The sequence below is a fragment of the Bos taurus genome, chromosome 6 (assembly GCF_002263795.3).
Source record: "Bos taurus isolate L1 Dominette 01449 registration number 42190680 breed Hereford chromosome 6, ARS-UCD2.0, whole genome shotgun sequence".
In the NCBI taxonomy this organism is placed as follows: domain Eukaryota; kingdom Metazoa; phylum Chordata; class Mammalia; order Artiodactyla; family Bovidae; genus Bos; species Bos taurus.
The window spans coordinates 13,002,213-13,028,666 of record NC_037333.1 but is presented as its reverse complement, the minus strand read 5'-3'; the positions used below and the strand labels follow the sequence as shown (position 1 = coordinate 13,028,666).

General features: G+C 36.4%; 1 protein-coding gene across 5 annotated transcripts in view; it reads right to left on the bottom strand.

Moving 5' to 3' along the window:
- ZGRF1 (zinc finger GRF-type containing 1) overlaps positions 1 to 26,454 on the bottom strand; it is a 55,782-nt gene that overhangs the window by 16,237 nt on the left and 13,091 nt on the right. For 4 of the 5 annotated variants that reach the window (XM_010805918.4, XM_024993500.2, XM_024993499.2 and 1 more), the window contains exons 7-18: positions 23,259 to 23,332; positions 20,990 to 21,040; positions 19,069 to 19,155; positions 17,217 to 17,402; positions 15,348 to 15,450; positions 15,157 to 15,254; positions 12,682 to 12,805; positions 9,942 to 10,600; positions 8,903 to 9,041; positions 8,205 to 8,389; positions 7,221 to 7,417; positions 3,341 to 3,480 (exon numbers count right to left, since the gene is read on the bottom strand). In XM_010805918.4, coding sequence (XP_010804220.2) covers positions 3,341 to 3,480; positions 7,221 to 7,417; positions 8,205 to 8,389; positions 8,903 to 9,041; positions 9,942 to 10,600; positions 12,682 to 12,805; positions 15,157 to 15,254; positions 15,348 to 15,450; positions 17,217 to 17,402; positions 19,069 to 19,155; positions 20,990 to 21,040; positions 23,259 to 23,332 — 2,043 coding nt within the window. The remainder of the gene's footprint in view (positions 1 to 3,340; positions 3,481 to 7,220; positions 7,418 to 8,204; positions 8,390 to 8,902; positions 9,042 to 9,941; positions 10,601 to 12,681; positions 12,806 to 15,156; positions 15,255 to 15,347; positions 15,451 to 17,216; positions 17,403 to 19,068; positions 19,156 to 20,989; positions 21,041 to 23,258; positions 23,333 to 26,454) is intronic. The other variant, XM_024993502.2, reaches the window with a different exon arrangement.

Sequence of the window (26,454 nt, the reverse complement as noted above, 5' to 3'; positions counted from 1 at the left end):
GTTGGTGCTTAGTTCTACACTGTTTTTCAAAAAACAAACATGGTTATCATAATTGACATAATTCCACCCAGAGAGCAGAACTCATAACATTTCATTTCCATGATTTTAACTCAATTTTATGATTTTAAAGTTACTTCGTAATTATTTTTTAAAAAAACACTATAAATAAAAACAACATCTAACTCATTTTTCTCTTATAAAACAGTTTTATAGCTACATTTGATTTTCCCAAGGGAGAATATTAGCCTAAAAACATGCTCTGCCCTTTAATGGTTTCCATGCTCAGATAAATCTGGCAATCTGTGCACAGAATACAAGTTCCAGTTAAGAGATGCTCCAGATTAATGAATGTTCTCCTTTCTTCTCCACAGCACACTGAGCACTCATGGCTAGTAGGCTACTTTCCAGACTGCCCCTGCATTATTTCTACCATCAGTTTGAATTTACACCTACAAAGAGTCAACTGCATTTGTTCTAAAACTTACTTATAATAGTAATAGCTGTCTTTGCTACTATACTTTTATAACTTAGTGATTTCCCTGGTGGCTCAGATGGTAAAGCATCTGCCTACAATGCGGGAGACCCACATTCAATTCTTGGGTCGGGAAGATCCTCTGGAGAAGGACATGGCACCCCACCAGTACTCTTGCCTGGAAAATCCCATGGATGGAGGAGCGCGGTAGGCTACAGCCCATGGGGTTGCAAGAGTAGGACACGACTGAGCAACTTCACTCACTCTTTTATAACTTAATCACTATAAATATGAAGGGGAAAATTACTGTTTAAAGAAAACTACGTTCCTACTTTGTAAGTCCAATGTAAATCACATATTAAAACTGAAAAATCTTGAATTAAGGTTATTTGTTTAATGTGGAACCAATTTTTAAAATTTTTATATTAACTCACATTCAATACCCCCACAGAACTATTTTTTTTAAGGAAATATGTTTAGGAAACTGAGGAAAAGCTGACCTATAGTATAATTTATACCTAATTTATTTAAAAATATCTGCCAATTGAGGTAACATATACTTAAGCAATTTCCTATTTGCAAATACATTTTTATTTAATATTGACAATTTTTTAAAAGATCTCCAATTCAAAGTAGTTGACAGAAAAAAACCTCTTTCTCCCTAAATCCTATTGAAATGACAGAAGAAATATGAAATCCAAATCCAGTACAGTACTGGCAAACAGCCAGCAGTGGGGCAGGGAAAGCCAGACTTATTTCAGAGATGCTTTAGGAAGTCACAAAGGGAACGGGACAAAAAGGATGATAAAATCTTACAAAGCTGGGAAACCACTAATCCTGCACAGATAGAAAGGAATTCTGAAAACACACACACAAAGAATTTCCCCCAACAGATTGCTAGGTTAACTCCAAGCTTACCAATCAAGGAATTACGGGTACAGAAGGCCAACTGGGACATTATTTAATAGATGATGGAATAATCCTATCACTCTTGGAGCAGTTGACTCCAGAATCCATCCTGAGGTTAAACTCTGGGGAAAAAACTAAGGCTACAGAGAGGGCTTTGAGCATGAGAAATGGGGCAGCAACCCACATAACTGCTAAGAAGCTAGGATAGGTAAATAGATCAGAGTCCATCAGCAGGTCATGTATGTATGGGAATTTTGTTTTTTAAGTAAAACACAATAACCTATGTCACGTTCTGGGTCAGCAGACATTTTAAATGTCAGATAGGTAGTATTATTATTACTGTTTTATACATGAAAGAAGTTAGTCACTATATATATATTTATATATCAACAAAAGATTACATGAAAAATATATAAGAACTGTAAGATTATAAACAACACAATAATAAAATGGGTAAGAAGAAATATGTAACTAATAAACACATGAAGAGCTATTCAACATCACTGGCAAGCAGAGAAATGTAAACTAAAACCACAATGACATCATTTTATGCTCATTTGAGTCTGCTGAGCCACCAGATAGGAGCGTAAATTGATGTAACCGCTTTAGAAATCAGTTGGGCACTAGAGCCTACAGGTTTGTGTGGCATTTTCATTTCCTGTAACAGCATTTTCATTCCTAGGATTATATCTAAAGGAAACTCTTGCACATCTACAGGATAGCATAAGAATATTTATGGCACACTGTTCACAACAGCAAAACTTAGAAACCAAATGATCATCGATGGAAGAATGAATGAATGAACTGTGGCACCGTCACAAAATAAAATACTATATACACAAGTGATCTAGACTAGATTTTAGATCAACATCAATAATATCTATATACTGCAGCAATATATTATACTAGTAAGTAAAAAAGATAAATTCTATAAGATTACTTACAGAACTATATCACTTGAGTAACATTTTAAAAACCTTTAAACTTAAAATATGCTTTCTAAGGAATTCATTTGTATAAACATATACAAAGGAAAGCAAGATGTTGATGAATACAGGGATGCAATGCTAACTGCCTTAGGAGAAACAACTAGGTAAGTTAGTGGGGTTTCTCTGTATGAACTATAGGTAGCTATAATTGGTACTAGATTTAGCTTTGCTTTGTTGATTCACTTTTATCATTTAAAATAACTAATCAAATAACTAAAGCAAGCTAGGTGAGGATAAATCACAAGAGTAGGTCATGAAACCAACATAATAATTAACCCAAATTAGTGTACATAAGGTCCTTAGAAAAATAATTTACTAAGAATTTTATCACCAAATATACAAAAGCTGGGGTCCAGTGTTGTCATATTGTGCAGCAGTGACAGAAGTATCAAAAAACTCTACATTTTCAGCTTATTTTTGATATTAAATTCAGTTCATACAATGCCAAGAGCTCATGTGACTTTTTAAACAAAATTAAACAGTTTTTGGCAGCCTATAATAAGGTTTTTTAAAAAATAAAATTTTAAATATATTTTCTAGGGGTGAGGGGGAGAATAAAATATGCTATTTTCAAAAGAAATGGTTTAATTCATTACACAATAATTCACGATATATACTGTGCAACTGTACTTTTAAAAATCTCTTTAATACAAAGAATTTACATACAGAGCTGTATGTAACTGAGATGGGGCCTCCAGGTGGCTCAGTGGTAAAGAATCTGTCTGCCAACAGAGGAGACACAGGAGACTCAGGTTCGATCCCCTCCTCCAAGATCCCCTGGAGGAGGAAATGGCAACCCACTCCAGTGTTCTTGCCTGGAAAATTCAATGGACAGAGGAGCCTGGCAGGCTACAGTCCATGGGGTCATAAAACAGTCAGACACGACTGAGCAATCTGAGCACACAGCACACCACACATAAAACTAAGACACAAGGCTAGACTCAGTCACAGCATCATCATATCAACCCACCTTTGCTGTAAGCAGATGAACTTTCTTTCCGACTCAGTTTAAGATAAAGTTTGCTCTTAGGTTCATTATAAAATTCAGGATCTACAGTAGTAAACTTCTTTAGTTTACCATACCGTTTTCTTTGAAAATCAAATCCTTTCCTGCAAAATGAGTAAGAGACAAACCTGAATTTGAATATTAAAGTATGAAGTTTTTCTTGAGATAATTAACATATACTATATTATTCCAGGTGTACAACATCATGATTTATGTGTATACTATGAAATTATCACCATAGTAAGTCAAGTTAACAACCATCACCACACAGTCACAAAGTTTTTTTCTTGTGAAAAAAAAATGAAGTGTTTTTGTTTATTTTTAAATAAATTAAGGGGAATTCCCTGGTGGCCCATTGATTAGGATGACAAGCATTCACTGCAGAGGACCTGGGTTTGATCCCTGGCTGGGGAACTAAGATCCCACATGCTGCAAGGCATACCAAATAAATAAATATATTGAATTTTTTTAAAAAGCACTAAAGAACTCATTGCATGTATAAAATTTTTTTAATAAAATTTTTTTATTGTAATGAGAACTCTTACTCTTATCAACTTTCAAATATACAGTAAAATAATATTAACCACAGTCACCATACTGTATACATCTGCAGGACTTATTTATTTTGCAACTGGAAGTTTGAAAGTACAAATGTTTTTTAAAATTTTTCTTTAAAACAGAGTATGAAAAGGAAAGAACCAAAGAGTGTGTATGTTTATATGCTTTTATATATTGTTGTTCTGATTAGTCACTAAGTCATGTCCAACTCTCTTGTGACCCCATGGACTGTAGCCCCCATGGACTTCAACCGTGTAATTCCAGATGTTCAAGCTGGATTTAGAAAAGGTAGAGGAACCAGAGATCAAATAGACAATATCCACTGGATCATCAAAAAAGCAAGAGAGTTCCAGAAAAACATCTACTTCTGCTTTATTGACTATGCCAAAGCCTTTGACTGTGTGGATCACAATAAACTGTGGAAGATTCTTAAAGAGATGGGAATACCAGATGACCTTATCTTCCTCCTGAGAAATCTGTATGCAGGTCAAGAAGCAACAGTTAGAACTGGACATGGAATAGCAGACTGGTTCCAAATCTGGAAAGGAGTACGTCAAGGTTGTATATTGTCACCCTGCTTATTTAACTTATATGCAGAGTGCATTGTGAGAAATGCTGGGCTGGATGAAGCACAAGCTGGAATTAAGATTGCTGGGAGAAATATCAATAACCCCAGACATGCAGATGACACCACCCTTATAGCAGAAAGCGAAGAACTAAAGAGCCTCTTGATGAAAGTGAAAGAGGAGAGTTTAAAAGCTGGCTTAAAACTCAACACTCAGAAAATGAAGATCATGGCATACAGTCCCATCACTTCATGGCAAATAGATGGGGAAACAATGGAAACAGTGGCAGACTTTATTTCCTTGGGCTCCAAAATCACTGCAGATGGTGACTGCAGCCAGGAAATTAAAAGATGCTTGTTCCTTTAAAGAAAATCTGTGACCAACCTAGACAGCATATTAAAAAGCAGAGATATTAATTTGCCAACAAAGGTCTGTCTAGTCAAAGCTATGGTTTTTCCAGTATTCATGTATGGATATGAGAGTTGGACTATAAAGAAAGCTGAGCACCAAAGAATTGATGCTTTTGAACTGTGGTGTTGGAGAAGACTCTTGAGAGTCCCTTGGACTGCAAGGAGATCAAACCAGTACATCCTAAAGGAAATCAGTCCTGAATATTCATTGGAAGGACTGATACTGAAGCTGAGATTCCAATTCTTTGGCCACCTGATGCGAAGAACCGACTCATTTGAAAAGACTGTGATGCTGGGAAAGATTGAAAGCAGGAGGAGAAGGAGACAACAGAGGATGAGATGGTTGGATGGCATCACCAACTTGATGGACATGAGTTTGAGCAAGCTCTGGGAGTTGGTAATGGACAGGGAAGCCTGGTGTGCTGCAGTCCATGGGGTCGCAGAGTCCAACATGACTGAGCGACTGAACTGAACTGGACTGTAGCCAAACAGCCTCCTCTGTCCATGAGATTCCCAGGCAAAAATACTGGAGTGGGTTGCCGTTTTCTTCTCCAGGGGATCTTCCTGACCAAGGGATCAAACCCGCGTCTCTTTCTACTCATGCATTGGCAGGTGAGTTCTTTACCCCTGAGCCACCTGGGAAACCCACTTTCATACACATATGTCAGTTCAGTTCAGTTCAGTTGCTCCGTCTTGTCCGAATCTTTTCGACCCCATGAATTGCAGCACGCCAGGCCTCCCTGTCCATCACCAACTCCCAGAGTTCACTCAAACTCACGTCCATCGAGTCAGTGATGCCATCCAGCCATCTCATCCTCTGTCGTCCCCTTCTCTTCCTGCCCCCAATCCCTCTCAGCATCATAGTCTTTTCCAATAAGTCAACTCTGCACATGAGGTGGCCAAAGTACTGGAGTTTCAGCTTTAGCATCATTCCTTCCAAAGAGCACCCAGGACTGATCTCCTTTAGGATGGACTGGTTGGATCTCGTATATATACACAATAAAAATATATTGTGTCAAAGACAAGCCTCACAGAAACATCATTACTTTTAAAAGAGACAGATAGGAATAGTATCTAAAAGATAGACTACTTCAGTTTCTATAACTGTAAAATGGAGTAATAGACTATATTTCCATAGCTTATAAATTATGACAATTAAATGAAATAATATTTCAGAGTGTTTAGAAGAGTACCTGACATATACAAGCACCTGACATATATATATATATACATATACATATATACATATATATATACATATATATATACATATATATACATACATATATACATATACATATACAAGTACCTGACATATACCTGACATATACAATATATATATTGTATATAATAATACAAGTTATTATTAAATTATCATCCAAATGCTCATTATTTCATTTTGGGTAATTCAACTTTTATAATGACTGTTTCCAAAAAGTAGCATTCTATGATACTATAAACTATGTAGTTGAGGTTTGTGAATGATCACTATGTATTATCTGCTGCTGCTAAGTCGCTTCAGTCGTGTCCGACTCTGTGTGACCCCATAGACGGCAGCCACCAGGCTCCCCTATCCCTGGGATTCTCCAGGCAAGAACACTGGAGTGGGTTGCCATTTCCTTCTCCAATGCAGGAAATGAAAAGTGAAAGTGAAGTCGCTCAGTCATGTCTGACTCTTCGAGACCCCATGGACTGCAGCCTACAAGGCTCCTCCATCCATGGGATTTTCCAGGCAAGAGTACTGGAGTGGGGTGCCATTGCCTTCTCCGATGTATTATCCTGCACTGATAAAAATTGTTCTTGGGATTTGTTCCACAGAGTTTTCCTTAGGATTATGATTAATGTAAAAGTGGTTAGAAAAATGGCATTCCTGCCAGTAATCTTCATATTGCTGACACTGTTCAATGCTTGTTTAATGTGGTTTAGTTGCTAAGTGGTGTCTGACTCTTTGCGACCCTATGGACTGTAACCCACCAGGCTCCTCTGTCTATGGGATTTTCCAGGTAAGAATACTGGAGTGGGTTACCATTTCTTTCTCCAGGGGATCTTCCTGACACAGCGATCAGGAATGTCCTGCATCTCCTGCATTTGCAGGCAGATTCTTTACCACTGAGCCACCCCAAATATCTGCTCAATATTTAGAGAGGACCATAAACAGCTTTAGAGAATTATTCCCATTTTACAGTTATAAAAACTGAGGTATCTTTTAGATATTTTTCCTAACTCAAACTCTTTGAAAACTGGTGATAATTCTGTGAGGTTGCTATTTTGATACAATTAGAGGCAGTTACTTAGCATCATAAAACATACCTCACGAAAAGTTGGCATTCCTCATAGAGGGGTATCTTTTGACTTCTTAAGTAGAAGCCAATACTTTTTATATCACTTAAAACCATGCTAGGTAGAGATTTTTCCTGTGTTAAATATCCTGGGGTCATTTCTTCAAACCACTTAAAAAATTTACATTGGTCAGCTTTGGGTCCATCACAGGTATAAAAGAGACGACCCTGAGGGGACAAAGATATTGAAACTTAGTGAGAAAAATCATGTTTTTATTTATTTATTTATTTTACTGTTTTAGTACCATGTTTGTCAAGACTTTTCTAAAGGCTGCTTGGAGACTCCTCCAATATTACTTATGAATTCTTGCTTTTGCAACTAAATTTAAATCCAAATTTACATACTCAACTAACAAAGTGGAATATGCAAGCAGTGGAGGAAAGCTGTATTATGAGTGAAAGTACAGTTACGAGTACAAACCATCAATCAACATTACACACATTTCACTAACTTAACTTCTTCCGTAATAATGTCATCAGCAATATGAATTAAGTCAGTGTGCTTCTCTACTCTTCCAGCCGTATCAGCTTTGTTACTCGTACTAGAGGCCAGTCTCAGCCCTACTTTCTTCAGGCTCATCCCTGCATTCTCTAAGCCCTCAGGTGGGGACATATTCCCTTCTTAGTGCCCTTCCTGTAATTTGCGCATCCCTCCTATTTTTATACATTCCAGTATTATATAAAATTTCCTTTTACATCTTTTTCTCCATCTGCTACTATGCAGCAAGTTCCCAAGCAATCTGAAAGCTGATCTTAACTCATATTTTTGTATCCTCGAATGCAGATCAACTTTCAGGAAAAATGTACTGAGTGTTTACTATATGTTAGTTACTAATGCCTCAAGCAGAAGACTCCTAGTCAAGACTTAACACTTTAAACTTTTTGTAAAGCAACAGGTACCAAGACTTTTATAAACAAATAAGTCTAACAAAAGGAGGGGAAGAGGGAAAAATACCTTATTTGGACCTTCCTTTTTAACCATGACCAGTTTTGCAGGCTGCTGATGATGGCAGGATGGCACATTATTTTCTACATTTTTCAGTTTGTCTCCATTTGATGATGTGTAAAATGATATGTCAACTTTTGAAAGAGCTTTGTGCAACCTTTGTGCCAATCCAAATAGCAATATATTTAAATGTTCTACAAAAAAAATTGTTAAGGTAATTTAAAAATACATACAGATGAAAATTAAATACAAAATAATTTCACCTTTGTATCAGATATGTACTATTAGTTAAATCTGAAAATAGCCTTTGACAGAGTAAACTGTAACATAACACTAACATCCATTTTTAAAAAGACGAGTATTACTCTTGTATAAAAAAAACAATCAAAACTAATCATACACCATACTTAAAATTTCCTACTTGATTTATCAAAACTACCTGTAACACTTTTAGTTTTAAAAAAATGTTTACACTACATATTGAACAAGATAATGCTGTCATTTCCCACTCTTAAACTCAATTTTGATCTGAAATTAAAATATAAGTTACTGTCAAAACCTGGATTAAATATACAGAAAATAGCAAATGTCAAGTAGAAATTTAATATAAAAATTCATAATATAAGATGCTACACTTTCTCACAGTTATACTATTGACATTAAGCAGCAATCAATCATAATAAAATAAAAAAAATCTTGTCTCATACCTGTGAGACAAGATGTAAAAACCTGCTTATAATGCGCAGGAGACTGAAAAACAGCTGGTATGTGAATCTGCCTTTGGGGAAGACATGCAGATTTTACTTTCTGCCCACTTGGGAAGCATAGCTCAGAGTCTTTTACCTCCTGAAATGCAATAATTCAAGTTATTACAATAATTCCAGAAAAATACTGTTTACTAATAAGCAAATTATATAGATAATATTAAATTTTTCTTTTGATTTCCAGAATGCATGAAATCATTTTCTAATTTTAAACGGGAAATTGAGTATAGCAGGAAAGGCTATGACATGGCACTTTTAATGATAAATAAGACTAACTTTTCTTGTCGGCCCCTTAATATGTTTTTAAATTTTTTGTAGGAAAAATTTAACTGATGTGAGTGAATCATTATGTATCTCTACTTCTGGTCACAATTACAGTAAGAATTGTTCATAACCAATGTAAGTAGGATGTACCTTTACCCTAATAATGATCTGGTCAGCAAAACTGAGCTCATAGTGAAATGAAAATAATCAAAACTGAGCTGATTGTAAAAATGAAAACAATAGTAGTAGTAGTAGTGGAAGTGATGGTGGAAACAGAACTATAATTTAAGTACCTTTTATGTCCAGATACTGCACCAGACACTTTCAAATACGTAATTTAGTGTTTACAACCTCTAGAAAGGTCTTAAGTCAAAGATGTGACTGGGACTTTCCTGGTGGTCCAGTGGCTAAGACTCCATGCTCCCAATGCAGGGACCCTGGGTGTGATTCCTGATTGGGGAACTAAGATCCCATAGGCCACATCTAAGACCTGGTGCAGCCAAATAAATTCAGTAAATAAATAAAAAGAATTTTTTAAAAAAATGTGACTGTAGCAAAAGTTCTGGAAAACTCTTAAAAAAAAAAAAAAGAAAAATCCCAAAGCCACTGGCTTCAAGACTAAAATCATTTCACCTGTATGACTTTGGTAATTCTTTTGCTGAAATTCAGATAAGTACTGGAAAAGATGCACCAAGAAAACACTGGGACATTTCCTCACCTGTAAATCTCCTGTTACACTGCAGTTGTAGCAGGCATACTCTCCTAACATATTCTGAACTTCCTCAGTCTTAGAAGCCTCGTTTATATTCAAAGAAAATGCCTTCTTTCTGCAAACCGAATCTTGACTGCTAAAATCCTGCTGCTGCTGTTGAAGCATGTGTTTCATCATTTGTAAATACACAGAATCTAAAGAACTTTCATTCACAGCATCATTCTCTCTTTCACCTGTGTTACTAAAACGCATCCCAGAAACAGCCTTAGCAAAGAAGCCGTCTGTTACTTTCTCATCAACTCTGTCTGGAGTAGTCAAGTTGCACTGGCGTGTATTTTGATATTTCAGCCACTTGCTTTGAGTAGATGTATTATCAAGAAGGGAAACCTCACTTGGAGTCACTTCCCTAGATTCGTTAGAGAAAGAAGCTTCGCTTTGGTCCTTGGGCCCAAAGCTGAAAGAAGGAACTGCTGACTCTTCACGCAGGCTGAATATGGGAGGACCAGAAGCCTTCTGCCTGTCACGGTCCGTCATACGTGAACAAGAATCTGAGTCAGGTGGCCCACTGGCAGGCGGCAAAGCAACAAGTGGAGCTCGGGTTCTACTTACTTCAAAGGAAAGCCTCTGAAGGTTCTTATTCTCCAGAGAACTTGATTTTTTCATTACTGAAAAAGAGAGAGCTGATTAAAAATGTATTACAGATATCACTCAATCTTTAGAAAACGGTGGGTATTCATACAAAAAAGCAAAAAGTAGCAACATGCCTCGTGCCAGAAAAAGAAAATCACATTTCCTTTTAAAAAATTTTAATTTTTTAGTCTCAAAAAAATAAAGATTTCAAATTTAATTTTAGACTCTGAAACTTTTTTAAGGTTGATAAACTTGAAATCCTTCTCTTTTTCTTTTCTTTCTTAGCTAATAATTTCCACTCACCACCACCACACCTACCCCACCAAATACTGCATTATATTTATATAACACTGAACCTTTCAAGTACTTTACAACCAAGAAGGGATTCATCATTCTCACTTTACAGATGAGGTTGCCCACCAAGGCCTAGAGGTAACATAACTACCAATTGGCAGAGTTAAGACAAGAAACCAAACTTAGGTTTTTTTCTCAATTTTATATTCCTTCTCCAGAGACTGAAGTTCAAGTTTATTTACTGATGTGTTATAACCTCTCATATATTTATTACACTCATGGATTAATATGTTGACCTTCAGGGTAAAGAAGACTTTTAGCTTTACTTTGATACATTGTTATGTGATAAGAGTTCAACTGTGTTAAACACATGTTATGGCAGATTTTGGCTGAGTTTTAGAATTCCTTTCAGCATCACTAGTAGTTAATATATTCCTGAAAATATTAAAAGCAGTAATATTTGCTGAATAAATAGTAATACTGCATGAGAACTATATCAGCTTAAAGTTTTTACCTAAAATGCTATGGTTTCCTGTTTTATAATAATGTTCCTTCTTGACAGAGTTTCTGTTTCATTGGAAATAAACCCTGCTGTCACTTGGGAAGGTAGCAGGACAGCAGGTAAGTCAATGGCATTCTTTTGTAAAGTGTTATGATGTACTCCTAACAAACTGATTAAGCGACATTGACAGAAAAGTTAACACCTGATTAAATAGTAAGTCATGGCAGCACTGTGTCGACCATCTGTCACTGTTGCTTCACTTGTCTCAGATGCTCACCCTTCCCATACTGACTCTTTCCTACCTTGCTTCCTCTACCACCCACACCCACTAAACCTTCTCCAACCCAATTCTCCAGACACTTTAAGCTTTTATTTTTATATCATCCACCCACGACCAAAAGATTACCTACAACTTTACTCGTCACTCAGCCTAACTTCAGAATCAAGGGAAGATACATTGATGAGATTAAGGAACAGAAGTTAGTGGAAAAGATCCTATAAATGTATTATCTTATCAAGAAGCAGGAAATTACTCATAGGGAAGAAGAGGTGTAACGAATGAAGACACAGAAGCCTGAGAATGCAGTTGAGGTCACAGCAGTTGAAGAGCTCCCTGATAATGCCAGGATCCCAAAGCAAAAGAGGGGAAGCTGAGAGGTTATAAGAAGGTCAACCATGATTGACATTCACAATGAACCTGTTCCCCGGTCGGGGGAGAGGGGCTACAGAGGGGCCAGGCTCTGGAGTTACAGCTGTGAGAAGTGTTGGCAATGGTAGAGGTCTGAGATGAGAAGATGAGAGGATAAAGAAGGTACCAGAGAGCTAGAAGGGAGTACTGGATTTGGAAGTAGGAGCCATCCTCAACAGAAAAAGTCAAAGCAGAGTGTGGGAAGGTGTGAGGGTATAAGACACTGAGTCTGGTTTCAAGATTATTTTTAGTTTAGTAGCAATCTCTCACAGAGAAGGTGATGGCACGCCACTCTAGTACTCTTGCCTGGAAAATCCCATGGACGGAGGAGCCTGGTGGGCTGCAGTTCATGGGGTCGCTAAGAGTCGGACACGACTGAGCGACTTCACTTTCACTTTTCACTTTCATGCATTGGAGAAGGAAATGGCAACCCACTCCAGTGTTCTTGCCTGGAGAATCCCAGGGACAGGGGAGCCTGGTGGGCTGCCGTCTATGGGGTCGCACAGAGTCGGATACGACTAAAGCGACTTAGCAGCAGCAGCAATCTCTCAAATGAAAAATCTCATTTTACATGGACAGATAGATTAGAACCATACGGGAGCAATTATCTACGCTGAGAAAGTAAACATTACCAGGTAAAGTTTGCCCTTTCAGGGACTCCTCAGAGAATTCTAGCATGAAGTCATCATCTCTCGAGTTAAAAGATAAAGTAGAAACAGGGCTTAATGTTGAGATCTTCTGTTCTGGTGACGTCACCTATCCAGAAAGAAGAGACAAAACTACAGACCAAAATCCTCTTATTGCATTTTTCCCCTATAGTCTGAACAAATTCTAGTAACTGTATTATAAAAACAATGCTTTCAAAAAAAATAAAAAAATTTAAAAAAAAACCAATGCTTTCAAGCACATTGTGTAGAGCTATAGGGGGGAAAAGTTCCTTCCAAAAGGGGCAGGACAGAATAAATGCACTAAAATAAACAAGGATATTGGAAAGTGAAATACAGAACATAAACCTGTTGGATTTATTTGAAATGGGTCAGATTCTGATTTGGATTGATATGAGTTATGAGGATTTGGTTGTGAAGATCAGGTTCCAGTCTTAGGGACACAGGCTTAAGCAGATCTCATGTCTGGAGCTGGGAAGACAACACTTCCTGCAAACCCAAGGCCTGAACAGCTTTTTCTTTATGTCCTTAGGTCTAGGGTATATCTACAGTTGATCTAAAACTTCAAAATATTGCTTCTAAATGGAATAAACTCTTCTTTAATATATTCCATATCTGAACAGTCATATCATTCTCTATGTTATTCTCCTTCTAATGGGATTTAATTGTGTTGCTACTTCTAGAAATTAATCACCTTAAAAATCTAATATGGGTTGCAGTGCTCTGTGATAACCTAGAGGGGAGGGATGGAGTGGGAGGTGACAGGGAGGTTCAAGAGAGAGAGGACATATCTATACCTATGGCTGATTCATCTTGATATGTGGCAGAAACCGACACAACATTGTAAAGCAATTATCCTCCAATGAAAAAAAAATCTAGTATGAATTGAACAGAGCTGGGCCAGGGCCTCAAAACCAGCTGGAATCAGGGCTTCTGCTGCCACTAACTCTGTCTCTTTCTCTGAAAGTCCGCTTCTGTGCTCTCCCAGTAGACCAGACTCCTCTGCATGGCAGGAAGCATAGCCCACTGAAAAGTTCCTAAGATTCCCACCATTAACCACTGTAGCAGACGCTGTTGCTATCCTGCCATGTCTCCCTGGCCTATCTCTGAGGTCATCTACAATTGGAGAATTGCTCCCCTACCTGTCCTAGGCTTCCTATCTCAAGCATCTGCATCTTTCTGTCTGAGGACAGTGGCTGGGACAGCAGGTACAGCAGGCCAAACGTGCCAGGTGGTTAATATGACCAGGAGTAACCTTCAGCCAAAGACAGATGGGAACTGGTATGTGAATACCTTTCTTTTCTTATTCTTCAGGGAGGACAATCCTGAGTTTTGTTTTACAGGCCACGTAGTGGGTCCCCAGTACGACGCAACACCTTTTATTATTGTTTTCTTCCCCGTCTCCCAGTGTGACTGTGTTTGGAGACGGGGCCTTTAAGAGGTAACAAAGGCTAAATGAGGCCGTAAGAGTGGTACCCTGAGCCACCAGAATTAGTGTCCTTATAAGAAGAGAATTCTCACTCTCTTGCACTCTCTTTATCCATGTGCACATACCAAGGAAGTATACATGAGGACATAGTGAGAAGGTAGCCGTTCGTATGCCAGGAAGAGAGTTCTCATCAGAAACATGATCTTGGACTTCTACCCTCCAGAACTGTGACAAAATAAATTTCTGTTGTTTAAGTCACTCATCCTCCATTAGAGCAGCCCTAGCAGACTAACAGAGATCTGCAGCTGACTCCACTCAGTAAAGCCCACTTCAGCCCACTTTGTTAAGTCAGAAATCCAGGAGGCTTTCTCCTCCCCTTCCTTCACTCTGCTCTCTACATCCAACCTAGCAACATCCATGCTTCTGCCTCCAAAATTTATCTTAAATCTAATTACCAACTCCTCTATACTTTCACTGCCAGTCTCTTCAAGTCACTGTCATCTACAGCTCATTTTAACTGGTTTCCTTGCTTCCACCACAGTGTCCATCAAATCCATCTTCCACACAGCAGCCAGCAAAACCTTTTAAAAATGTAAATGTAATGAGTTTTCTGCCGAAACCCTTCAGTAATTTCACAATGGAACGTAGACCAATATTAAACCTCTTAATCTGACCTGCAAGATTTTGTGCATCTGGTCCTGCTCACTTTCCCAGTTTCATTTGATTACTGCTTTGCCTGTGACTTTCCACAATCCAGCTACTATGGCCTTCGTTCACATTCTTGAACCCACCCAGCTCTTCAATCTCACTTGCTGTTTCTAAGATTCACCAAATTTTTTTACTCACAACTATTAAAACTGTTTAGGGGATTCCCTGGCAGTCCAGTGGTTAGGACTCAACGCTTTACTATCAGGGCCAGGTTCATGTCTAATTATGGAACCAAAATCCCACAAGCTGCAGGGTGTGGCCACAAAAACAAAGCAAAAAGAAAAACAACTTTGTTCACATTATACCTTATTTTTTTCCCACGAAGTCCTCTCTGTTGATTTAAAATTATAATCCAAATAATTATATAAATGGTCTGAATCTTTAGGAGGGAAATCTAAAATTGCTGTCGGGGGGGAAAAAGCATGAATATTTATACACTGGTTTGTTCAACGTCAAATAACTTTTTAATATTATATTTTATTTATAATATACTTACAATCATTTTTAGTCAAGTCCTTATTAAACTCAGCTCTCACTTGTAAATTGTCTTCAATAGTAAAGCTAGTATCTCCTTTTGTAAAGTTTTCTTCGTTTGGGAACTAGAAAATAGAGATCCATTTATCAGTTTAGAAAAAAGTGTGTATACATCCATAACTTTACCTATATAGTTTATAACTTGAGACACAGAAAAACAAAGAGATGTTATGAAGCCAATTCCATTCAGGGAAAGTAGAATATATTATATTTCATCAATTCTTATGGCTCATATTTCTTATCTCTTAACATCTTTGAGATGGGGATACACCTTAAAAACAATGACATTTCTACATCTCTATAGCACAGACAACAGCTGTGACATAGTTATCTCTGCCTGTGCAGTGCAACTATATGCAAACAGTCATACTGGTCAAATAATGATCACAAATATGAATTTGTGCATTATTAATATTAGACATATTAAAGTAGTTCTATTGTTTATATGTCCTCAAGAAGATCAAACTAGGGTTTAGCATCAAACAAAAAGTATTATATTCATGGAAAGACAAGAAAACAAAGCAGTGTGATATACAATAAAACTCTATGTTCAAATAAATCTAAGAGTCTTTCACTAAATATAACATTAAAAATCCAAGTGAAGGTGAACAAAGTTCTGAAGATCTATTTCACGGCACTGTTAATGTACTTCCCATTACCAAAGTGTGCACATAAAATGGTGAAGATTGTAAATTTTATAGTATGTGTTTTTTACCACATTTTTTAAAAAGGCAGTGAAAAAGCACTGTGTAATGTTAATTGACTAGTGTTAATTTCTTAGTATCATATATTACAATGGTGCTTCTTACAGTTAATTATAATATCTTGGGATTTTATGAAATACAAGATAATTTCTAAAGTTCAGATACTGCTGTGTGCAAGCAATCTATCACACTTCTCAAAGTTCTTATCTCTGTTGGTAAGTCCAGTCATTTTGCCTTAGAACATTTTTTATAAACTTGGGATATAAAACATGACCATACTGATGTATGTGAAAATATTTAAAAATAAAACAAATGGACCTAAATTTCTTTTTCAGTATGGAGTACTTCTCAATTCTCCTCTTTAAAAAAAAAAACCAAGAAATGAGAAATAGAAACACCTCTTACCTTTCATGAAACTAAGAAATAATGGTATCCCTGAATTACAATATATTAAAAGGATGGGGAAACAGTATAGGCTTAGCAATATGGAAGAAAGTCAAACCAAAGTACCTACTACAAGAGATCCCAATAAGAAATAAACAAACTGATAAACCCCAATAACCATGGTAATGCTCTGTTTCTTAAGGGTGGAGGTTACATGGCTGTCTTCACCCTGTGGTAATTACTGAGCTGTATACTTATGGTCTGTGCATTTATTTTGTATGTGTTTTATGCTTTAATAAAAAATGGAAAAATTTTAAATCTCTTTAACAGATACTGTTTCAAATACATGCATACATCCTTTTCTCAATAACCTCTTCTATTTGGAAGCAATGAGAGGTTCTTGGCATCTACTTAGTGGCGGAGAGGGGTGGATATTAGAAGGAAAACAAATCTAGTAGCTGTTATAAAATATATTTTCTATTATAATCCGCCTATTTGCTCTTGTCATGAATTTCTAATATTCTCTGAAGTGAAAAGTAATCCTTTAAGTTCCTGATCCCAAAAAAGGCAGTAAATCTTTCAAACAGTTTTGTCTTAGTTTGATTTATGATGCTTCATGTGAATTTACTAAACTGTTTTTTAACTTACAGCTGTACAAGGATGTAAATATGCTTTCTTTGCAAAATTTAGTATTGACATAAAGAAAATGATTTGGCAAGGTGCGACTATAAGAATCATTTTACCTGCAAGAAGCCCATCTGCATACGAGTGCTAGGCAACTCTGGTGTCAAAAAACAAGTGTTTGTCGTGCAGCTTCCATACACAGTGCTATCCGAAAGCTGACTGCATTCAACCTGTGAGCTGTGTCCTCTGACCATCACAGCGCTAGATGCGGAGCCTTTCACTTGGTGCCCTTGAAACTCAACAGGCTACAGTGAATTATTAAAAACGAGTAGTGAGAAATATATTTACAGTGCATATGTACAAAGAAAACAATGCATAATTCAGTTTTCTATTAAGTATTACTTTTTTTTTTTGGCCATGACACACAGCTCATGGGATCTTAGTTCCCCAACTTAGGATCAAACCTAAGCCCTAGGCAGTGAAAGCACAGAGTCCTAGCTACTGAACCACCAGCAACTTCCCCACAGCTTTGCATTACAGACATGATGTGCGTGAGTGCATGCTAAGCTGCTTCAGTGTCTAACTCTTTAGGACCCTATGGACTGTGGCTCACCAGGCTCCTCTGTCCATGAGATTCTCCAGGCCAGAATACTGGACTGGGCTGCCATGCCCTCCTCCAGGGGATCCTCCTGACCCAGGGTTTGAACCCGTGTCTCCTGTGTCACCTGCACTGCAGGCGGATTCTTTACCGCTGAGCCACTGGGAAAGCCCCTATAGACATCATATTACACTACAATGAAGTGTCTTCTTTTCTGTCTACTAACTGAACTGCAAGCTCCTTGAGGACAGAAACTCTTCTGCTTCATCAAGGTATCATGTGCATTTAACACCATGCTTGGAATGTGTTAAGGGAAGAAAGAGAAGGAACGGAGGAAGCATTTCCTTTGTTTAAAGGTTTTGTAAACCATCAGGCTATTAGCAAGGGAGATGCTGGGCTCTCAGCCTCCCAGATAATCGGCTCCTGTAGCTCTGAGGACAAAGGAGGTCTAAGAGTACCAAGACGGACATGTACCTCAGAGGGGTGCTCTCACCCACTCAGAGACCTGGTCCGCTTTCACACTGCAAATGGCTTTCTCTGCTGCCCCCTTGAGGGTTCTAGGATTTTTACTCTACACAAGGTGACAAAGTCTACCCACAAGATGGAAAAATAGTGTGTAGAGCTGAAGCAAAGTATGTAAAGAATGAGTTATTTCTAACTGATAAATTAACAAAGTGACAATAATATATAATCTGAACATTCTTACTTAAAAATTAAGATTTTAAACCACACATTTTAAAGGAACTAAAATGACTTTGGAACAGGAGTTTTGTTGAAAACACTCTGAATTTTAAAATATAACACATATCAATAAAAAAAAGTCTAAATCTTTAAAGACTGTATTTTCTACATTGTTTGATGGGGAATACAAATTCTCTATAAACAAATAAATGCCTTGCTTTCTTTGCTGCTACGTCTATCTTTTCCAGAGGTATGTTGAGTTTTAAGAACAGAATCATCATTTACAAAACCCACCCATATATATCCTGTTATCTCTATCAATTTTTGCTGCGGAGTGGGTAGTACTACTTAGAGCTTTGGTTATATATACTTCTACCCATTTAGCCTGAAGTTAGAGTGGTGAAGTAAACTATAGTAAATGAAAAGCCATGGACATCTTCACTTTGTTCTGCACTGAACATTCATTAACTGTACTTTATATATATATCGTGTCCAATCCCCAGGGTATCCTATAATGCATTAATCAGTAACAGATAGATGGCTCAAGACCAAAAAAGGGGTAACAGTCATTAGTTTTTCTTGTTCTTAAAATCAGGTTAATTCATTTTGCTCACTAACCTGTCTACGAACTCAAAGTTGTGTAAAAAACAGCAGGAAAACAGTGGGTTAAAAAATCAATTCACAAATTTTACCTTGGGGTCATTACAGGTTTCTCTCTCCATTTGTTTAGGAATAACAGCTAGAAAAGCAGTCTCTTCTTCAGTGCCCAAGGGAATGAACTAGGATAAAATATCAATTAGTGTGTTAGCTAAAATAATTTTATAGGTGGTTTATGAGTTTGGTGGGAAAATATTCCCAAACTTAAAGTACACGTCATCTCCATCTCACGTCTCTCTATACATACACAAAATAAACTACCCCTGGCAAAGGAGTGCTCTAGCAAAGAAAGGACTATACTAGTTAATTTAAAACCTCAGCATATTAGAAAATTCTAATTCTAAACTTTAAATGAAATCTTCTAAAACAGTATGTTATAAATCCCATACTAAAATTTATGTTATGCAGATTATTTAATTCAAAAATTAGTGTGAAATTAAAAGAGGAAAATCATAAATAGTGTAACACTTTATTTAAAAAATGAATCATTTTCTAGCAACTATAAAACACAAGATATAGACAATAGCAACTAGTCATTTTTAGTTCAAGTAACTAAAATATCCATAATTTCTAATGTGAACTACAGACTTAAGAGACTTTGAGACTTAACAAATGAACTCAACTGTAGGAGAAATTTTATGTTTAATAATTATGAAGAAAAAAATTGTCACTAAAATAGGTAAACTGTATTTGTTCACACAATGGTCACTTTCCTTTTATAACTCTGTAAGCACAACTGCCAATCAAGTAGCTCTTAAAAACAATCAACTCATATTTTAGAACTAGCATTTTTAACAATAGTGAATTTTTAAAATTAATTAGCATAGTATAATAGCTTCTAGCTCCTTTGCTATGTGTGACTAATTACACGTACAGAACTAAAGTGAAGGTGCCGCTGCTAAGTCGCATCAGTCGTGTCTGACTCTGTGCGACCCCACAGACGGCAGCCCACCAGGCTCCCCCGTCCCTGGGATTCTCCAGGCAAGAACACTGGAGTGGGTTGCCATTTCCTTCTCCAATGCAGGAAAGTGAAACGTGAAAGTGAAGTCGCTCAGTCGTATCTGACTCTTCGAGACCCCATGGACTGCAGCCTTCCAGGCTCCTCCATCCATAGGATTTTCCAGGCAAGAGTACTGGAGTGGGGTGCCATTGCCTTCTCCAAAGTGAAGGTGGCATTAAGTATATCCTCAAAGAGCACCCTAACTTTAAATTTTGAAAGTTCCTTCTATCACTACTATATATGAAGAGTTTGTTTCAGAGTTGTAGCAAGAAAGCTATTATAAAAACAAAAATGTACTTCAATATTAATACTAAAGAGATTTAAATTACTTTTATTTTGCAAAAGATTCTAAGATCTTTTTCATTACTGTGAGATTATAAAATATTTTGCTTTAAAAATACATGACATTTATTTTAAATAGCAACTCATCCTGAAGGGAAAAACAGTGACAGTGTTAATTTGAAATTTATACTTTGTGATAATTATCACTGAAAAAGTTTAAACCATATTTTTTTAAGTGAAAAAAAGAACAGTAAGAATGTGATCATTTGTAAGTTAAATTAGGAAGCTGCTGTTATGTTACACATTTGAGCTTGTAATACTAACATAAGGGTGAAAAATGACTGAGTCACCACAATGAATTGTGTTTTGTGCTGTTTTAAGGAACACAGCCTGCAGATGCAGCTGTAACTGTCAATGGCAATTCTTGGATTAGGTAATGCTTGCAAGTCTGCAAAATTAGCTTTATGATAAAAGATTTGTTATTTAACCAAATCCTATTGGCTACACAGGGCACTTATATAAGCCAGTAGGCTCATCTAAATGAGTAGAAAAGGGTAACTAATTACAAATAAATTTGAAAACTGGCAATATAAAACACAAACATATAATTACATGCCATACCTATATATACAGATACAATATCTGATTGTATTATATTTTAAAAGTTAACTCACCTGCAAAGACTGACGTGATTCACTTGGTTCAGCTTCATTTTCTTTTATCATCTTAGGAATAGAATATTAATATAAGCCAAAAGGTAATAGTAAGTTAGAAAAAATAAAGGACACCATTACTAGCAATCAAAGAAATAAAAGGTAAGTGTTGATTAAATACTATTTCACTTAGGAAGAATTTTAAAAGATCTTAGTACTGGTAAATATAAAGTGAACAGATATTCATATTGTAAAACATTAAAATATTTCAATCTGACTTTTATCAACATCTAAGAAAGTTGTTCTTGGCCTTTCAAATTATCAGTTCCACTTCTGAGAATCAAATCTAAGGAAACACTTTAAAATGTAAATAATCATTTACATGCAAAATTATCTACTAAAGTTTTATTTACAAAAGCAAAATGCTAGAAGTAATCTAAATGTCCAAAATAGGGAAATGCTTGTCCAAAGCATAGGATATCCACAGGATGGAATGATAAGTAACCTTTAAAAGGTACATTTAAGAGTTTTTAATAATGTGAGAAAAAATATGATATTAAGCAGAAAGGATATAAAACTATTTAGAAAGGACATAAAACTATTTGTACCCATTAATCTACCCACATTTTTTAATATGCCAAAAAAAGCTGGAACTGTTAACAGTAATTATCTCCAGGTGATAATACATGCTAAGTCGCTTCAGTCATGTCTGACTCTTGAGACCCTACAGACTGTAGCCTGCCAGGCTCCTCTGTCCAAGGGATTCTCCAGGCAAGAACACTGGAGTGGTTTGCCATTTCCTCCTCCAAGGGATCTTCCTGAACCAGGGGATCAAACCTATGTCTGTTACATCTCTTGCACTGGCACAAAGGTTCTTTACCATTCGGTGGTTTGGTAAGTTTTATTTTTTTTTACCTTTTTCTGTATTTAAAAAAATGAGGAAAAAATTGATATTATTTTTTAAAAAACAGTAACATGAAAAACAAAATATGATACAAACTAGGGGTAAGTGAAACAATAAAAGAACTGTTTCTTCAAACGTGCTAAAAGCATCTTCACTGGGAAACACTAATTTACATTATTCTAGAATTTCAGTTCACCCTAATTAGTATTATTTTTTACATTATTTCCATGGTTCCCAAACTGGTGTAACAAGGTACTTTGGGGTGCCTCAGTGTACTCAATGGGGGCTCCACAAGATGATTTAAATTTGAGGGAAACACGTGTCATTAGACATCTGTCAGAAACTGAACAAACTACTAATTCAAGGTAGCTCAGTTTCAACATCAAATCTCCTGTCATTTCTGTCAGTGATACCTTATCTTTGTGAAGCTGGGTTTTAGGAAATTGCTATGATAAAAATCAATTACCATGCAAAAATCAGTGTGGACCTAGAAACTCAATCTATTTCAAGGTTTGACAAACTGGACAGTGTCCAGCAAGCACATGCATTCCATTAGTAAATGTTTAAAAATAAAATGCTTATTGTAATCATTTCACAATCATATATGCATATATCAAGTCATTATGTTATATATCTTAAACTAATACAATGTTATACTGTTAATTAGATCTCCATAAAACTGGAAAGAAAAACCAAAATGCTTGCCAAATTAATCGGGCATGGTAAGTTTTCAATACTACTAACTAGTCAAGGCTATGGTTTTTCCAGTAGTCATGTATGTGACTCTCATGGATGTGAGAGTTGGACTGTGAAGAAAGCTGAGCGCTGAAGAATTGATGCTTTTGAACTGTGGTGTTGGAGAAGACTCTTGAGAGTCCCTTGGACTGCAAGGAGATCCAACCAGTTCATTCTAAAGGAATTCAGTCCTGGGTGTTCTTTGGAAGGACTGATGCTAAAGCTGAAACTCCAGTACTTTGGCCACCTCATGCGAAGAGTTGACTCATTGGAAAAGACTCTGATGCTGGGAGGGATTGGGGTCAGGAAGAAAAGGGGACGACAGAGGATGAGATGGCTGGATGGTATCACCGACTGGATGGACTTGAGTTTGAGTGAACTCCAGGAGATGGTGATGGACAGGGAGGCCTGGCGTGCCGCAATTCATGGGGTCGCAACGAGTGGGACACGACTGAGCGACTGATCTGATCTGAACTGAATAAATGGAACTGCTAGGTATTTCCTTTGGCCAAGCGATGCATAAAATCACTGAGATACAGGGGAGGTGGTGAACCAAGATAGCTTCAAACCCTTGGTATTTCTATAATATTATTACAAATTCTAGAGCATTCTATATGAAAATAATAAATATACTGACAGAAAAAAATGTACCTGATGAGGATCCTGGTTCAGATGAGGAGACTTTGGTATAGCTTGTGAAACTATTGTAGTCAATGGTTTCCCAACTATAATGGACAAAATCCAACGGTCTTATTCGTCAAACATACAGTAGTGCTCTAAAATTTTTTAAAACTTATTTCTAAAACTGAGTGAAACAAGGAATGTAACCATTATTTTGAAATTACAGTATGCCAGACACTGGGGAAACAGCAGTGAACAAAACAAACAAGATCCCTTGAAAACAGAGGGACACAGAAGGTAAGTAAATTCAGCTTGTGATACAAAGGATTTCATAACACAGGGCAATATGCTAGAGTGGTTTTAGCAGGATGATCTGGAGAGATCTCTCATGGGAAGAAATGCTGAAACCTGAGGATAAGAAGACCGGCTATGCAGGAATAAAGGTTTTCAGGCAAAAGAAGTGTCAAGACTCAGACAGAAAAGCTGGTAAGGCTGCAGAATGGAAAGGAGGACAGGGTAGCTAAGTCAAAACACCTTATCAGTTATCTGTTTAAAACGGGATTTTTTTTTTCCCTTAAAAGAAATTCAATAATCTCAGTTTCTTCTAAAGTCACCAATAAGACTATAATTTTTAAGTGATTACTTCTGGTTAAAACAAACAAACATAGCTATATCCAGTGTAAACTTCATTTTTTACCAATTATTATTTTTGGTTTCATTATTTTCCTGTAAACATTCAGACTATATTTAAATGAAACAAAAATTTTAGAACTTGAGCTTATTTATAAGGATAATTTTTAAAAGGCACTGCATGAAAATTATTTTTTCCTTCACTGCCTTCACTCAAGAATAAACTTCTAAATTAACATTTCTAAACTATATCCCATTATCTCACAAAAACTTTAACATATTGGAGAAAATGTGTTTTGTGTTTTTTTTTTAAACATTTTCACACATCCTAAAATGGTGGTAAAACTGATTCTTCTCTAATTCTGAATTAAAATCCATGAAGTCATTTGTTAAATTCTAATAAGAAATTTCATCTCCTCTGTCTCAAGAAAACCAACTTAGTCATTTTTTAGAGAAACATCTATGTCAGAAAATACAGTCGATCCTTATTATTCACAGATCCCACTTACTTACTAAAATTTATTTGTAACCCCCAAATCAAAGCTATATTTCTGAGGTCATTTGCAGACATGCAGAACTATGGAAAAATGAGTTTCTTGATGAGCACATTCCCAGCTGAGGTAGAACAAGGAGACACTCCGCCTGCTAATTTCAGCTCTCCTGCTCCACCTGTCCCTTTTGTGATCTCTTTAGTACATTCTTCCTAGTTGAGGGCTTTTTATTGGTGACTCTGCTATTTAAAATGTTTCCTAAGTTACTGCTGCCTAGCGTTCCTAAGTGCAAGAAGGCTATGGTGTCCCTCATGTAGAAAACAAGTGATAAGTTTCATTCAGGCATGAGTTAAGAGTGCTGTTGGTCGTAACTTCAATGTTAATCAATCACCAGTATATATTAAGTAAGGCATCTTTAAATGGAAACACACATAAAACAAGGTTTTACCACCGTATGACCCAGCAATCCCACTCCTAGGCATATACCCTGAGGAAACCAGGGTTGAAAAAGACACATGTATCCCACTGTCCACTGAGGCACTATTTACAATAGCTGGAACATGGAAGCAACCTAGATGCCCATTGACAGATGAATGGATAAAGAAGCTGTGGTACATATACACAATGGAATATTATTCAGCCATAAAAAGGAACGCATTTGAGTCAGTTCTGATAAGGTGGGTGAACCTAGAACCTCTTACACAGAGTGAAGTGAGTCAGAAAGAGAAAGATAAATATTGTATTCTAACGCACATATACGGAATCTAGAAAGATGGTTCTGAAAAATTTACAGGGCAGCAGTGGAGAAACAAAGAACAGACTTATGGACCTGGGGAAAGTGGAGGAGAGCGTGAGATGTATGGAGAGAGTGACATGGAAACTTACATGACCGTATGTAAAATAGATAGCCAACGGGAATTTGCTGTATGTCTCATGAAACTCAAGCAGGGGCTCTGTATCAACCTAGAGGGGTGGGATGGGGAGGGAGATGGGAGGGAGGTTCAAGAGGGAGGAGATATGTGTATACCTATGGCTGAGTCATGTTGAGGTTTGACAGAAAACAGCAAAATTCTGTAAAGCAATTATCCTTTGATAAAATAAATAAAAAACCAAGGTTTTATACTGATTAGCTGATGAATATGTTCTGACCAGAGGTTTGAAGGAAACTAACCCTGCATTTCTCCTACCCTTCATTTCTCCTAGAAGCAATGGCCTACTGTTCACTAACTTACTGTTTGGTAACTGTATAGCACATATATCACACGAATAATGAGAATTAACTAAAATCCTCTTCTCCAACTTGATGAGAAAAAATAAAAAATTTCCCAAAACTAAAATCTGTAATTCCTAAATCTTATATTAGAAATTTATATCCTTATCTGATATTGCATAACTACATCTACCCACATTTATTTTTCAATAGTTTTTTATTTTTAATTTTTTAGAAAATAAACTATAATAATAACCATCAAATTTAACTACATTAAAAAAATTTTCTAGATACAATAATTTATTACTATTTTTCTCAGGGATTCCTTGAGATAATCAAATAAGAGTTCAGTTTTAACTTTTGAATATTATAAAGTACATTGTTCATTCGTTCATATGTACATAATATTAATTATGTCCTATGTTATTTTTCTTTAAAAAATATGCTGTTGGCAAATACCATAATCCAAGTCAAAAAGCCAATCAATCAATAACATACTAAAAGAAAATATTTGCAACATATATCATAAAGGGCTGATATTTCTAATCTTTAAAGAATTCTTCCAAGTAAAAGAGAATAAAAAGACCAACAACCATGAAAAGACTGGATAAAAAGGTAGAATAGACAGTTTGAGAAAAAAGACAAATGATGTTTATGTACATGAAAAGCTCAATTTCATTTGTAGTAATAGAAATACAAATTTATACTCTCATTTCTCATCTATTAGACTGGTAAAAATTCAAAAGCTTGGCAACATACTCTATTGGCAATACTATGCTGAAACTGGCACTCTGATACATTATTAGTGGGAGTGAGAGATGGTATGATTCCTTTGAGGGAATTTAGAAGCATCTAGTAGACACACATTTACTCAACAAACCTGTTAGGAAGGAAT